At 43.8% G+C, this 10,734-nt stretch overlaps 2 protein-coding genes and 1 long non-coding RNA gene across 6 annotated transcripts; 2 read left to right on the top strand and 1 right to left on the bottom strand.

The window, feature by feature from the left end:
• Positions 1-925: 925 nt before the first annotated feature.
• Positions 926-1,778, top strand: LOC129604530 (uncharacterized). 2 transcript variants are annotated; one of them, XR_008695480.1, is made up of 3 exons: positions 934-1,169; positions 1,240-1,396; positions 1,700-1,778. It is a non-coding gene; the product is annotated as an uncharacterized LOC129604530 (long non-coding RNA). The 2 variants fall into 2 exon arrangements; XR_008695479.1 differs by lacking the exon at positions 1,700-1,778 and having other exon boundaries at positions 926-1,169; positions 1,240-1,518.
• A 654-nt stretch (positions 1,779-2,432) lies between these two features.
• On the top strand, positions 2,433-4,982 carry mak16 (MAK16 homolog (S. cerevisiae)). 2 transcript variants are annotated; one of them, XM_029161161.3, is made up of 10 exons: positions 2,433-2,601; positions 2,910-2,959; positions 3,044-3,153; positions 3,263-3,327; positions 3,505-3,656; positions 3,804-3,858; positions 3,943-4,017; positions 4,100-4,207; positions 4,313-4,378; positions 4,484-4,982. In XM_029161161.3, the coding sequence occupies exons 1-10, from the start codon at positions 2,587-2,589 to the stop codon at positions 4,685-4,687; spliced, it is 900 nt and encodes a 299-aa protein (XP_029016994.1). In that variant the 5' UTR covers positions 2,433-2,586; the 3' UTR covers positions 4,688-4,982. The 2 variants fall into 2 exon arrangements, with proteins under 2 accessions (XP_029016994.1, XP_055367250.1); XM_055511275.1 differs by having other exon boundaries at positions 2,449-2,601; positions 2,858-2,959.
• Positions 4,983-5,715: 733 nt separating this feature from the next.
• LOC114861675 (ras-related protein Rab-14-like) lies at positions 5,716-9,658 on the bottom strand. 2 transcript variants are annotated; one of them, XM_029161163.3, is made up of 8 exons: positions 9,514-9,658; positions 9,066-9,124; positions 8,464-8,517; positions 8,084-8,261; positions 7,857-7,923; positions 7,692-7,779; positions 7,576-7,606; positions 5,716-7,284 (listed from the first exon to the last, which is right to left on the bottom strand). In XM_029161163.3, exons 2-8 carry the CDS (start codon positions 9,115-9,117, stop codon positions 7,107-7,109), a joined length of 648 nt encoding a protein of 215 aa, XP_029016996.1. In that variant the 5' UTR covers positions 9,118-9,124; positions 9,514-9,658; the 3' UTR covers positions 5,716-7,106. The 2 variants fall into 2 exon arrangements, with proteins under 2 accessions (XP_029016996.1, XP_029016997.1); XM_029161164.2 differs by lacking the exon at positions 9,514-9,658 and having other exon boundaries at positions 8,955-9,095.
• Positions 9,659-10,734: the final 1,076 nt, after the last annotated feature.

Raw genomic sequence — 10,734 nt, 5'->3', positions numbered from 1 at the left:
CAGCTTTGAAGAAGAGCCGTTTGCACGGCACTGATGTTTGACTAATAAAGATATCATATTGGAATTGCGACTTGTCTAAATGTAGTTTTAGTCTTTAATTACATTTTGAACTTGTCATAAATACATTACAGATGTCTGTAAAGCAGAATCTCGAGCGCGTTCCGAATCACGTGACCAAGGAGAGCGAGAGGTGTCGATACGTCACGTGACTGCCGAGCGGCTTGTGTGCAGTTTGAACTGTTGTTTTAATATGTCAGAGCTTTATAAACGTGGCAAGCGGTCCGCAGATGATCTATAAGATGATAGATCTATAAGATAGACAGGTTTCACATTACAGATATCATATCATATTTAAATAAAGTATAGTAAAGGAGAAATAAAGAGTATAGTTAAAGAAAGAGCAAACATGAACTGTCAGGAAGAATGGGATAGAGGGAGTAAAGGAAGAACCTGCTACAACATACAAAGGAAAGTGGAAACACTAATAGGATGTAGTAGGAAGAGGAGGAAGGATGATCTGATGCGCAAGAATGAGGTTTGGGCACAGGTCTTAATAGCACAAAAATAAAGTAAAAGTAAAGTAAAATGCGTAGGTTTATTTAAATACCGTTATGTTTGTTGGATAAAATACCGCATTTAATTATTGAAACATTGTTCGAATTTATTTTGCTGATCTGCTGAAGCCTCGTTAGCTGTGCTATGGCTTTCAAGTTTCCTCCCTTCTGCTCTGCAAGAAATCCTTATCTGATGTGCACAATGGTTGCTTTGTGTAGAAAATATTTCCCACTTACCGTGTGACTATGCACCTTCCAGAATGCAATACACATTATGAGCTGAATCCTTGTCTTCTCTTCAGTGAGAGGAAGTGGCCTTTGCTGTAAACTGCTCACTCCTTGCAAGTAAAATCCTGAAGAAGGTCTCAACTCATTGTGTTTCTTTTATTTAAGATTTACAAAAGGGAATGGACAATTTCCCTAACAATGTTACCCTCTCCTCTTTTATAGTAATGGACAATTGAACATAACTTCCACATCGTTTTGTACTATTAATTCCATGAGATTCGAATAATATTAGATAATAGTAATATTCTTGTTTAATAAGGTGTAATCCTTCTGGAGCAAGAGGAACTCTGTCCCAATTAAAGATGAGGCACAAAATCCTGCAAAAAGGTAAGATTAGGTTACACATATACAGGATCTATGTATTAAACATGTTAAACACATTCTTTCTCTAATGCAGCTAATAGAAAGGAGGCAGAGGCTCGTCAGACAGGTGGGGGCCACCACCACCTCCCCTCACCCCATCTGAGGACCTGGTTCTGTCCCTGAATAAAGGGCGACCAGTGGTTGAGGGCATTCCTGGGGCACTTCATCACACACCACCTCCCACGACATGAGTAACTTACGTTCACCACAGTAGTACTAACTTATATCGTTGTTTTATTTATTTATTTAATTCAACTACTATCTCTGTCACTAGGATTTCTGAATCTGCTTAACAGTAGAATGCAGGCTTATTTTATTTAACTGCAAAGGCTTCTACAATGTTGTAGTACTCTGACTTTATTTCACATTGATCTTATGGGTTGCATTGTCTTGCAGTCACTGATGGATTGATTATATTATTGGACTCTCCAGAAAGCACACAGTCTGGGACATTGTGTGAAGCAATGTAAATATTATTCCATTTTATTTTTCAGGACATGAAGAAATGATGAGTGCTTTGGTGCAGAAACCTTTTTTAATAAAAGTGATTCTGAAAAATCATGAGTCTTAAGAGTCTTCCATCTCTGTGGTCTACTTGGTTCACTGCTGGATCCTCATCCTCATCTTCATCAGGACAAGGAGGATGTCTCTCTCCTCGTATTGTGGCAATGTTGTGAAAGACAACACAAGCCACTATAATGACACATGCCCTTAATGGACTGACCCTGAGGCCACGCAGACACTGGAACCTCGCCTTCAGGATGCCTGTGGTCGTCTACACCCTCAAACTTATCGGGGTATGTCACATAATCTGCTTTCTGGAGCACACCCTGAAACCGAAAACTCCAGGTTTTCAAACTCAGTGTAAGTCAATTCAGAGTCAGGTTTTAACTATTTGAATCCTATTGTGAAAAGGGAGGAAGTTCCCTTTTCACAATAGGATTCAAAGGAAAGGGATGATAGAGTGCTTAAGAGTAAATAAAACGAAGTTGGAATTGAATATAATGTTGAATTTGAAAGCAGGTGATATGGGATAGAGAGCGTTTTTTAGGTTTTTGGAGGAGACAGGGCAGGACAAAAGAATTATAGAATTTTAGATTACTGAAAGTAGGCGTTTTTTGTTGCTTTGTTTGTGATGTTAGGAAAGAGAGATGATGTGTAGATACAGTAGGTGGCGGTAATGCGCTGTAGAACGCAAGCTGCCATAAAAACCCCAAAAGAAGAAGAAGAAAACCAACGAAGAAGAAGATTTCCCAAACAGTGATGGCTGCTCTTTCAGCGTCCATGTGGCTTCGAGGGTAGAGAATTCAAACAAAGCTTTACATCAGTGTATAAAATAAAGAGTTCATCGGTGACGTTCTAAGCAGCTCTACGAAGGAAAATGCAGCACGACGACGTAAGTCTGTTCATTTTAACGTGAAGCTAACGTTAGATTATCTGAAACACGCTAGCTGTGGCTCGTTTTTCGCTAAGCTCGATTTCTTAACAACAAACTGTACGTGGCAGTGTAGTTACATACATAAAGGTGTTGTTTGATGTCTCGGATAAGTTCATATATTACGCATCTCACCCACGTTTCTGAACCGCTGTTACTCAGACATATTGGATTTTTTATTGGTTCATTAAGTCTTTTACGTTTTCTGACTGTTTAGTAACTAAACTTACGACAGTAAACGACACCAAGCTCCCATCTCCTTCCTGCAGGTGATCTGGGACATCGTTGGAAACAAGCAATTCTGCTCCTTTAAAGTGAAGTAAGTGTTATTTATGTTGTCTGATCAGGTTAAGGATAAAATGAGCCAGAGGTGTGATTCTGTCTCTGCCACCCCGTTTTTCAGGACGAAGACTCAGAACTTCTGTCGTAATGAATACAACATCACAGGGATGTGCAACCGTTCGTCCTGTCCTCTGGCCAACAGCCAGTACGCCACCATCAAAGAGGAGAAAGGTGACGCTTTCTATTTGTCAACCTGCAAATGTGACATTCAGACCAGTAGAACATAAAGTACTAGCCCATACGATGGCTCAGCATGGTAATAGTGCTGTCCCCTCTTCAGGTCAGTGTTTCCTCTATATGAAGGTGATTGAGAGAGCAGCGTTTCCTGCTAAGATGTGGGAGAAGGTGAGAAAGAAACCAGTTTTTCTTTCTTCTTCATTTAAACCTGAGTGAGCCTGTTTAACAATATGTTTAAAGCTTTAAACAGACAGATTTTATTCAAATAAAATAAAGAACATGTTTATGTTTAGTAGATAATTTTTGTGTTTGCTGAACAGTTGGTGTCTGTGTGTTTTTTTGCAGGTGAAGCTTAGTAAAAACTATGAGAAAGCTCTGGACCAGATTGATGAGAACTTGATATACTGGCCTCGGTTCCTCAGACACAAGTGTAAACAGAGATTCACCAAAATCACCCAGTACCTTATTCGCATGCGCAAACTCGTCCTCAAGAGACAGTGAGTACAGGGGGTGGAGTGTGGAGACAAAAATGTGCATTTAACATACCTGGGTGGCTGAAGTTAATGAATTAATTAAGATCAGTTTAAACTGATGCAATGAGTTCCCAGTGGTGAGTTTGAGACACATTCGTTGTGTGGTTTCAGGAGGAAGTTGGTGCCTCTTAGTAGGAAGGTGGAGCAGAGAGAAAAAAGGAAGGAGGTGAGTTAGTTCACCTGTGGACTTTTTTTTTAAACATTTGCCAGGATTTAATTCCACAGTTGAACCCAAATTTTCCTTCTGTAGGAGAAAGCTCTGATGGCTGCTCAGCTGGACAACGCTATAGAGAAAGAGCTGCTGGAGAGACTGAAACAGGGAACGGTGCGGCGCCCATTCACCCTACCCCTTAATTATCACAAACTGAAACAACACTGAACAGAACTTTTGTTGCTTGTGTTTTCAGTATGGAGACATTTATAACTTTCCCGTCCACGCCTTTGACAAAGCTCTGGAGCAGCAGAATGAAGAAAGTGAGTCGGAAGAGGAGGAGGAGGAAGAAGAAGAAGAAGAAGTGAGGAAGAGCTTTTTATTCAGTCAAGCAGATCAGAAGGTTATGGAAATACTTAGTTAAGCAATGAATATTAAAGTGTGTGTGTGTCTGTGTGTGGGTGCATAGGATGTTGGCAGCAGAGAGTTTGTTGCAGATGATGAGGTGGAGGAGAGCGACCTGAGCGACTTCGAGGTAAATCGCAGCTCATCGTAAAACTCTGACTTGGCTGATGAGAATAAGCAGCAGCAGATTCGCTGTGGAGAGTTTAAGCAATAAACGGTTTGTTTCTTCTCTCAGGACATGAACAGACTTAAGACGAGCAGCGACGAGGAGGAAGAGGAGGCTAGTGAAGAAGAGGAGATGGAGGTGCAGATGACGAAGTTGTCCAGGTCCAAAGGCAAAGCTCCAGCAAAAGGCTCGGCAGCGAGGAAGAAACGAGCGTACGTGGAGATTGAATATGAGCAGGAGACAGAACCCGGCCCTAAGAACAGAACCACGTAGGAACTCGTCTGTCGATCAGAACTGTGACAGCGGGACACCCTGAGGACGGAATATATTGTTTCAGTCTTCTGTTTGGTTCTGTTGGTCCATCTTTCTACCAGTCTTTTTTCATCCATCCAGTATCTGATACACTCTTCTCCTGAAGAGACAAATGGTTTATTTCTAAACACAATTGACCTAAATCAGTGAATCTGCTTTAATGTTTAGTACCTGCTTATTCTGCTGGAAAATAACACAATCCCAGGATTAAGGCACAATTTGGATCCGAGAATAAAATTGAAATGTTCTGACCGCATACTCTTCCAATCTTTGGATTCTAGCTTCCAATACATTTAATGCCAAAAAACAACTGATATTCAAGCCTATTCCAATCTGTCATTTGGATACAGAAACAGTGGAAAAGTCAAACATGCACTCATTGGTCTCATTATTAGGAACAGCAGCACCATCTGGTTCAGGACATTGGTTGAAGCTGGTAGATGATAAGGTCACAGCGATACTAGAGCTGGCTCTGATGTTTAATATGAATGAATAGGATGTGGGATGATCGTCAGAGCTCCTCCCAGTAATGTGGCCAGTGAGTAGATTCACAGCAGCATCACTCAGTCGCATATGTTTATATACTTTATTTATAAAGCAATGAAATCCTAATCAGCTGCAGCTTCAATGGACTGAAACAGTCACAGAATCAGACGCCAGTGTTCCAGAAATGAGGAGAATGAAGCATCTACACTAGTTCAGATGTTAATGTGGTTGAGTGAGGCCTTGAAGATCAGGACCTTCAGGCTCAGGCCCAAAGGGTTAAACAATTTTACACAAATGGTGATGAAAACTTTAGCAGCTCAATTAAAAGTCTGATGTTTCACAGTGTCACAATTAAAAGCAACATTCCACCAATCAGAGCGAGGGAGGGAAACCACACAGTTGTTAAAAAAGCTTCTCTGAAATCACAAGTTTTAAACTCCAATTATTTGAATTACCTTTGACTTCTGTATTTTAAACTAAAAAAGAAACGACAGAACTGACGATTCTTCAAAACCAATTAAGTTTATTTAAAAATATTCAGACGTGGTCTCATGGACCTGAGACGCGTCCCGGGACAGATGCTGGACATCAGCTGGAGCACATTCATTTAGTGTGAGTGTAATCAGCAATGTAATCAAATAAAAACATCCTTAGGTTGGAGCTACAGAACAAACAGCTGCTTTCATTTAACTGGTGACTGGAGGAAACTGAGTTCTCTACAAATCTTCCTTCACTCTTGGAATTAGTATCGACTCACAAACACTTTCATACAGCTAAAGAATATTCAACAAAGATGGTAAGGAGCTAATACACCCAACGCCTCAGTTAGTTAACCAGAGACGAGGACCAAACAAATGAAGCACAGGCAGAAATAAATGACCTGGAAGGAGGTGAGTGGCCGTTACAGGACACGGGGACAGCGATGACAAAACGTGGCGTTCATGGTGGCTCAGGTGGGATTCAACACCAGCAAGGAACTGCTGCATCTGGGTTCTGGGTTTCAGGTTCTGACCTACACTCACGTCAGTTTGGGCCTGGATACGCTTCCTGTCAAATACTTGGGATCTCATTTGTTTTGAAATCTTGAATGTGTGTTGGCTTGTCCCAGTTTGGGCCCATGGCACCATCTAGAGCTCCACACTGTCCCGACATCCTACATGTGTCTACTTTCTTCTGTTGCACAGGTCGTCCTCCCAGCCGGGATTAAAGCTTAGCTCTGCTGATTTGGTCACAAACATCTGCAGTAGTCTGAAGGAAACAAAGGCTTCTAGTATTGCTTTTTAGTGAAGCTGAGACTGATTTACCAGGAAACGAATAAGACGGGCACACCTTTCAGGAGAGAAAAACTAGCTTGTGTTTATATTTCCAGGCCACTGATCAGATTTAAAAAAGGAGGGTTTTTAAAGATGGATTTTATCGCAGAAACTGTTAGAGCTGGATGAGGTTCCTTAACTGAGCAGGTTATGATCCCAGTAGATTTGAGGGGTTTAGGCTGAAGGTGAAGGGTCCTAACTTGAGCTACAGGTAAAATGTCTCTGGCCTACGATAGGCCAGAGTTGCAAGTGGGTGTATTTCAGAGATGTTATTTCCAACACACTGGCCATGATTTGACCACAGGCTGGACCGTAGGATCAGGTTGGTCCATATTTTATGGGCTGTGACAGCTGAAGGGTGTCTCGAATTGGACCATACAGATGTTGTGGTGCATCACAGATTTCAATCTGCTTTGGCTGATCAAACATCTGGGAGGTGGTTGCGTGGGTAAGGGATGAATTTGACAACAGCTCAGACTGGGCCTCTTTTGTGCTAAATGTCTTCCAGACAAATACTGACTGATGTGCGCTTCGATGGCCGACCATCCTGCGTCTGCTGGGTTTGTGGTTTCTGTCTGAGGTTAGCAGCTGCAGCCTTCTTTGGCCGGCTGGTTGTCGGCGTTGAGGCGGCCACCCTGGGGCGCCGATGGTTTGTGTTGGACTCCTGACTCTGCAGCATTAAGGTCCAGACTGCCATCCTGGATGTTCTGATAGATTCTTTTGGCTGCCTCCAAGAAGGCCTCCTCCACGTTCTCCCCTCTGGAGGAGAAATTGGGTGGAAGCAAAATCACACACACAAACAGAGCAGTCCCTTTAATTGCAGACAAGTTGCAAACATCTAAATGTTGTTTTAGCGGTCACAGTAAAATACTGACACAGAAACCTAATAGAAGCACAGTGCTGCAGTAAATCAGCTACAGGATGTAGTTTGTGCAGCGTTTTACCCATCAGGTCAAATACAATAAGCTACATTTTCATTTCTTAAACGCCAGTGGTTTGAATACCAGGACACACACTGCAGCATGTGTGTGATGACGGGTGTGTACTCACGTCTTGGCGCTGGCCTCTAGAAACAGCAAACCTAATCAACACCAGGAAGCAGAGACACAACCTGTCAGCCTGGCACCTGGCGCTTAGTAAGGCTCCATTTGCAACTTTTTGCTTACCGTTTTCCTCAGCGAACTGCTTGGCCTCTTCATACGTCACGTCTCTCTGCGCCTCCAGGTCGGCCTTGTTTCCTATCAGAATAATCACCTGAAACACATTTGAATCTGCTGCATCTCTCATCTGTCCATTTGTCTTGTCAGTCTTCACGTGTACTCGTTACTCACGGTGTTGGGGTTGGTCAGGTTTCTGGCATCTGTCAACCAGCTGCTCAAGTGGTTGTAAGTACTTCTCCTGCACACAGACACAAAAACACGGCCTGAGTGCTTATATGTGTTGATCCATAGAGACAACTGTAAAAACGTTTTAGGTAATTATTATAAGTATGACTGTATTTGCTGACTTCAGCCCACTGGATTTGGATCTAGACCCTCAAAGGTTTCTCTATCAGTACCTGGTGATGTCGTAGACCATGAGGGCCCCGGCGGCCCCTCTGTAGTAGGACCTAGTGACGGCCCTGAACCGCTCCTGACCGGCTGTGTCCCAGATCTGCAGCTTCACCTTCTGACCATGGACCTCCATGATCCTGGTTCCAAACTCCACCCCGATGGTGTGAGGACAGTCTGCCATGACTGTACACACAGGCACAATATATACATGAGCACAGATGTCAATATTATCACTGACAACACAGAAAGGACAAACACTGGGACTCAGACGGAGCACATCAGCCTCTCCACAAGCTTTCTTTTAGGGTTCTGTAACACGCAGTTGGTATCAGAGGAGCAGCGGCTGTGGTTTTCTACCACGAGGGGGAAACCAAAAAATACTCACATTTTTTCTCTGTGAACTGATGAAGTAGACAAGATTTCCCGACTCCCATATCACCTGGAGACAAACGATTAATGATCACCACAGATCACCGCCACAGACTCGAATCAAAGTGAATCAGGACACAGCATCCTGTTTAAATCAGTCAGACAGAAGGTATGTCTCAAAGTATTTGGACGGTGACAGGTTTTGCCAAATTTTACACCCGCACAAAAATGTTGAAATGAACCAATGAACCTGCAAATTTCGGTTCGTGGCTTTGGTTGGAAGTAACAGTGGACACATTACTATGGTTTTTACAAATAGACATTCATTATGTCAGGTCTTTTCTCTGTCGGTGTGACGTCATACTAGTATTTTATCTGTTCGTCTCAAACAAAGAAGCACTTAATTAAATGTATGTTAGTGAATCAGGAGATCGATGTGAGTAACACAGGCAAAACTGGTTTAAAACCATTTCACATCTGATAAAATCGATGAGCTCTGATGCCAACCTGCAAATTCCACGTTGAGGAGTGAAAGGTACGGAGTAGGGCTCTAATATCCAGCATTCAGTAGTGAATCACAGAACCGTATCTTTGCTTCAGTGACCTGACTTCACTCACCGATGATGATGTATTTAAAGATGTAGGAGTAGTTGTAAGGTGCGGCTGTCATCTTGATGCTGTGAGGAGACAAACACGGCTGGTTTAACCGCGATCCACGCCCTGTGTGACCGTCTGAGCTGCCTCCGGTGAACAACCTCCACACGAAAGCTTTAATGCTCAAACAAACAAAAGGAAACAACTGGCTAGGCTAAGAAGCAGCTAATGGCTAAGCCTGCCCGGGCAGCGTTAACCACCGTGACAGTCAAGCAGGATAAAAGCAGGCATCTGTATTAGCAGCAGTGCTAAAGCCCGTCAGCTGACTTCCCTCTGCGAAAACCTCCCGATTCCTTATTAGTCTAGCTGTGTGGCTAACCGGCTAACAGCTGCAGCCGTGTGTTCACCTAGCTAACAGCTAACAGCTAACACCCTCACGGAACCAGACTGCGTGATACACCAGCGGCGTTACCTTCGCTGCGGGTGTCAACCTGCGCTGTGAATGGGACCAACGCGTTATTTATGCGGGTAGTTATCTTTGTTAGCTGCTGAGCCGTCACAAATCCTTCATCGCTTCCGCAACTCTTCCTCAGGAGCAAAAAGAGGCAACAGCGCGAGATTCCGGGGTTTCTGCTGCCCCCTATTGGACAAGAATAAAAGTTAGTATATATGAGTGAGTGTGTGTGTGTAAATATAAATATAAATATTGAAGTGTCATATACATATATATATACATATACATATATATATACATATATACACACACACACACACACTCTATTCTCACCCTCCGCGGGTGGTCTCATCCACTTTCCAAGCTCGGGTCCTCTACCAGAGGCCAGGGAGCTTGAGGGTTCTGCGCAGTATCCTTGCTGTTCCTAGGACTGCACTTTTCTGGACTGAGATTTCGGATGTTTTTCCAGGGATCTGTCGTAGCCACTCCTCCAGTTTGGGGGTCACAGCCCCTAGTGCTCCGATCACCACAGGCACCACTGTGGCCTTCACCTTCCAAGCCTTCTCCAGTTCTTCTCTGAGCCCTTGGTATTTCTCTAGTTTCTCATGTTCCTTTTTCCTGATGTTGCCATCGCTTGGTATTGCCACATCCACCACTACGGCTTTCCTCTGCTCTTTATCCACCACCACAATGTCTGGTTGGTTCGCCATTACCATTCTGTCAGTCTGGATCTGGAAGTCCCACAGGATCTTGGCTCGCTCGTTCTCTACCACCTTGGGAGGTGTTTCCCACTTTGACCTTGGGGTTTCCAGTCCATACTCTGTGCAGATGTTCCTGTATACTATGCCAGCCACTTGGTTATGGCGTTCCATGTATGCTTTGCCTGCCAGCATCTTACACCCTGCAGTTATGTGCTGGACCGTCTCTGGGGCCTCTTTGCACAGTCTACACCTTGGGTCTTGTCTGGTGTGGTAGATCTAGGCCTCTATGGCTCTGGTGCTCAGGGCCTGCTCCTGTGCAGCCAGGATGAGTGCCTCTGTGCTGTCCTTCAGCCCAGCCCTTTCAAGCCATTGGTAGGATTTGTTGAGATCAGCCACTTCAGTTATGTTCCGGTGGTACATCCCGTGCAAGGGCTTGTCCTCCCATGATGGTCCCTCTTCCAGCATCTCATCCTCTGTTCTCCACTGCCTGAGACATTCACTCAGCACGTCATCTGTCGGGGCCTTATCCTTGATGTAC

Source organism: Betta splendens, chromosome 9, assembly GCF_900634795.4.
Source record: "Betta splendens chromosome 9, fBetSpl5.4, whole genome shotgun sequence".
In the NCBI taxonomy this organism is placed as follows: domain Eukaryota; kingdom Metazoa; phylum Chordata; class Actinopteri; order Anabantiformes; family Osphronemidae; genus Betta; species Betta splendens.
The sequence above is the reverse complement of the archived record's forward strand: the minus strand, read 5'-3'. Positions and strand labels throughout refer to the sequence as shown.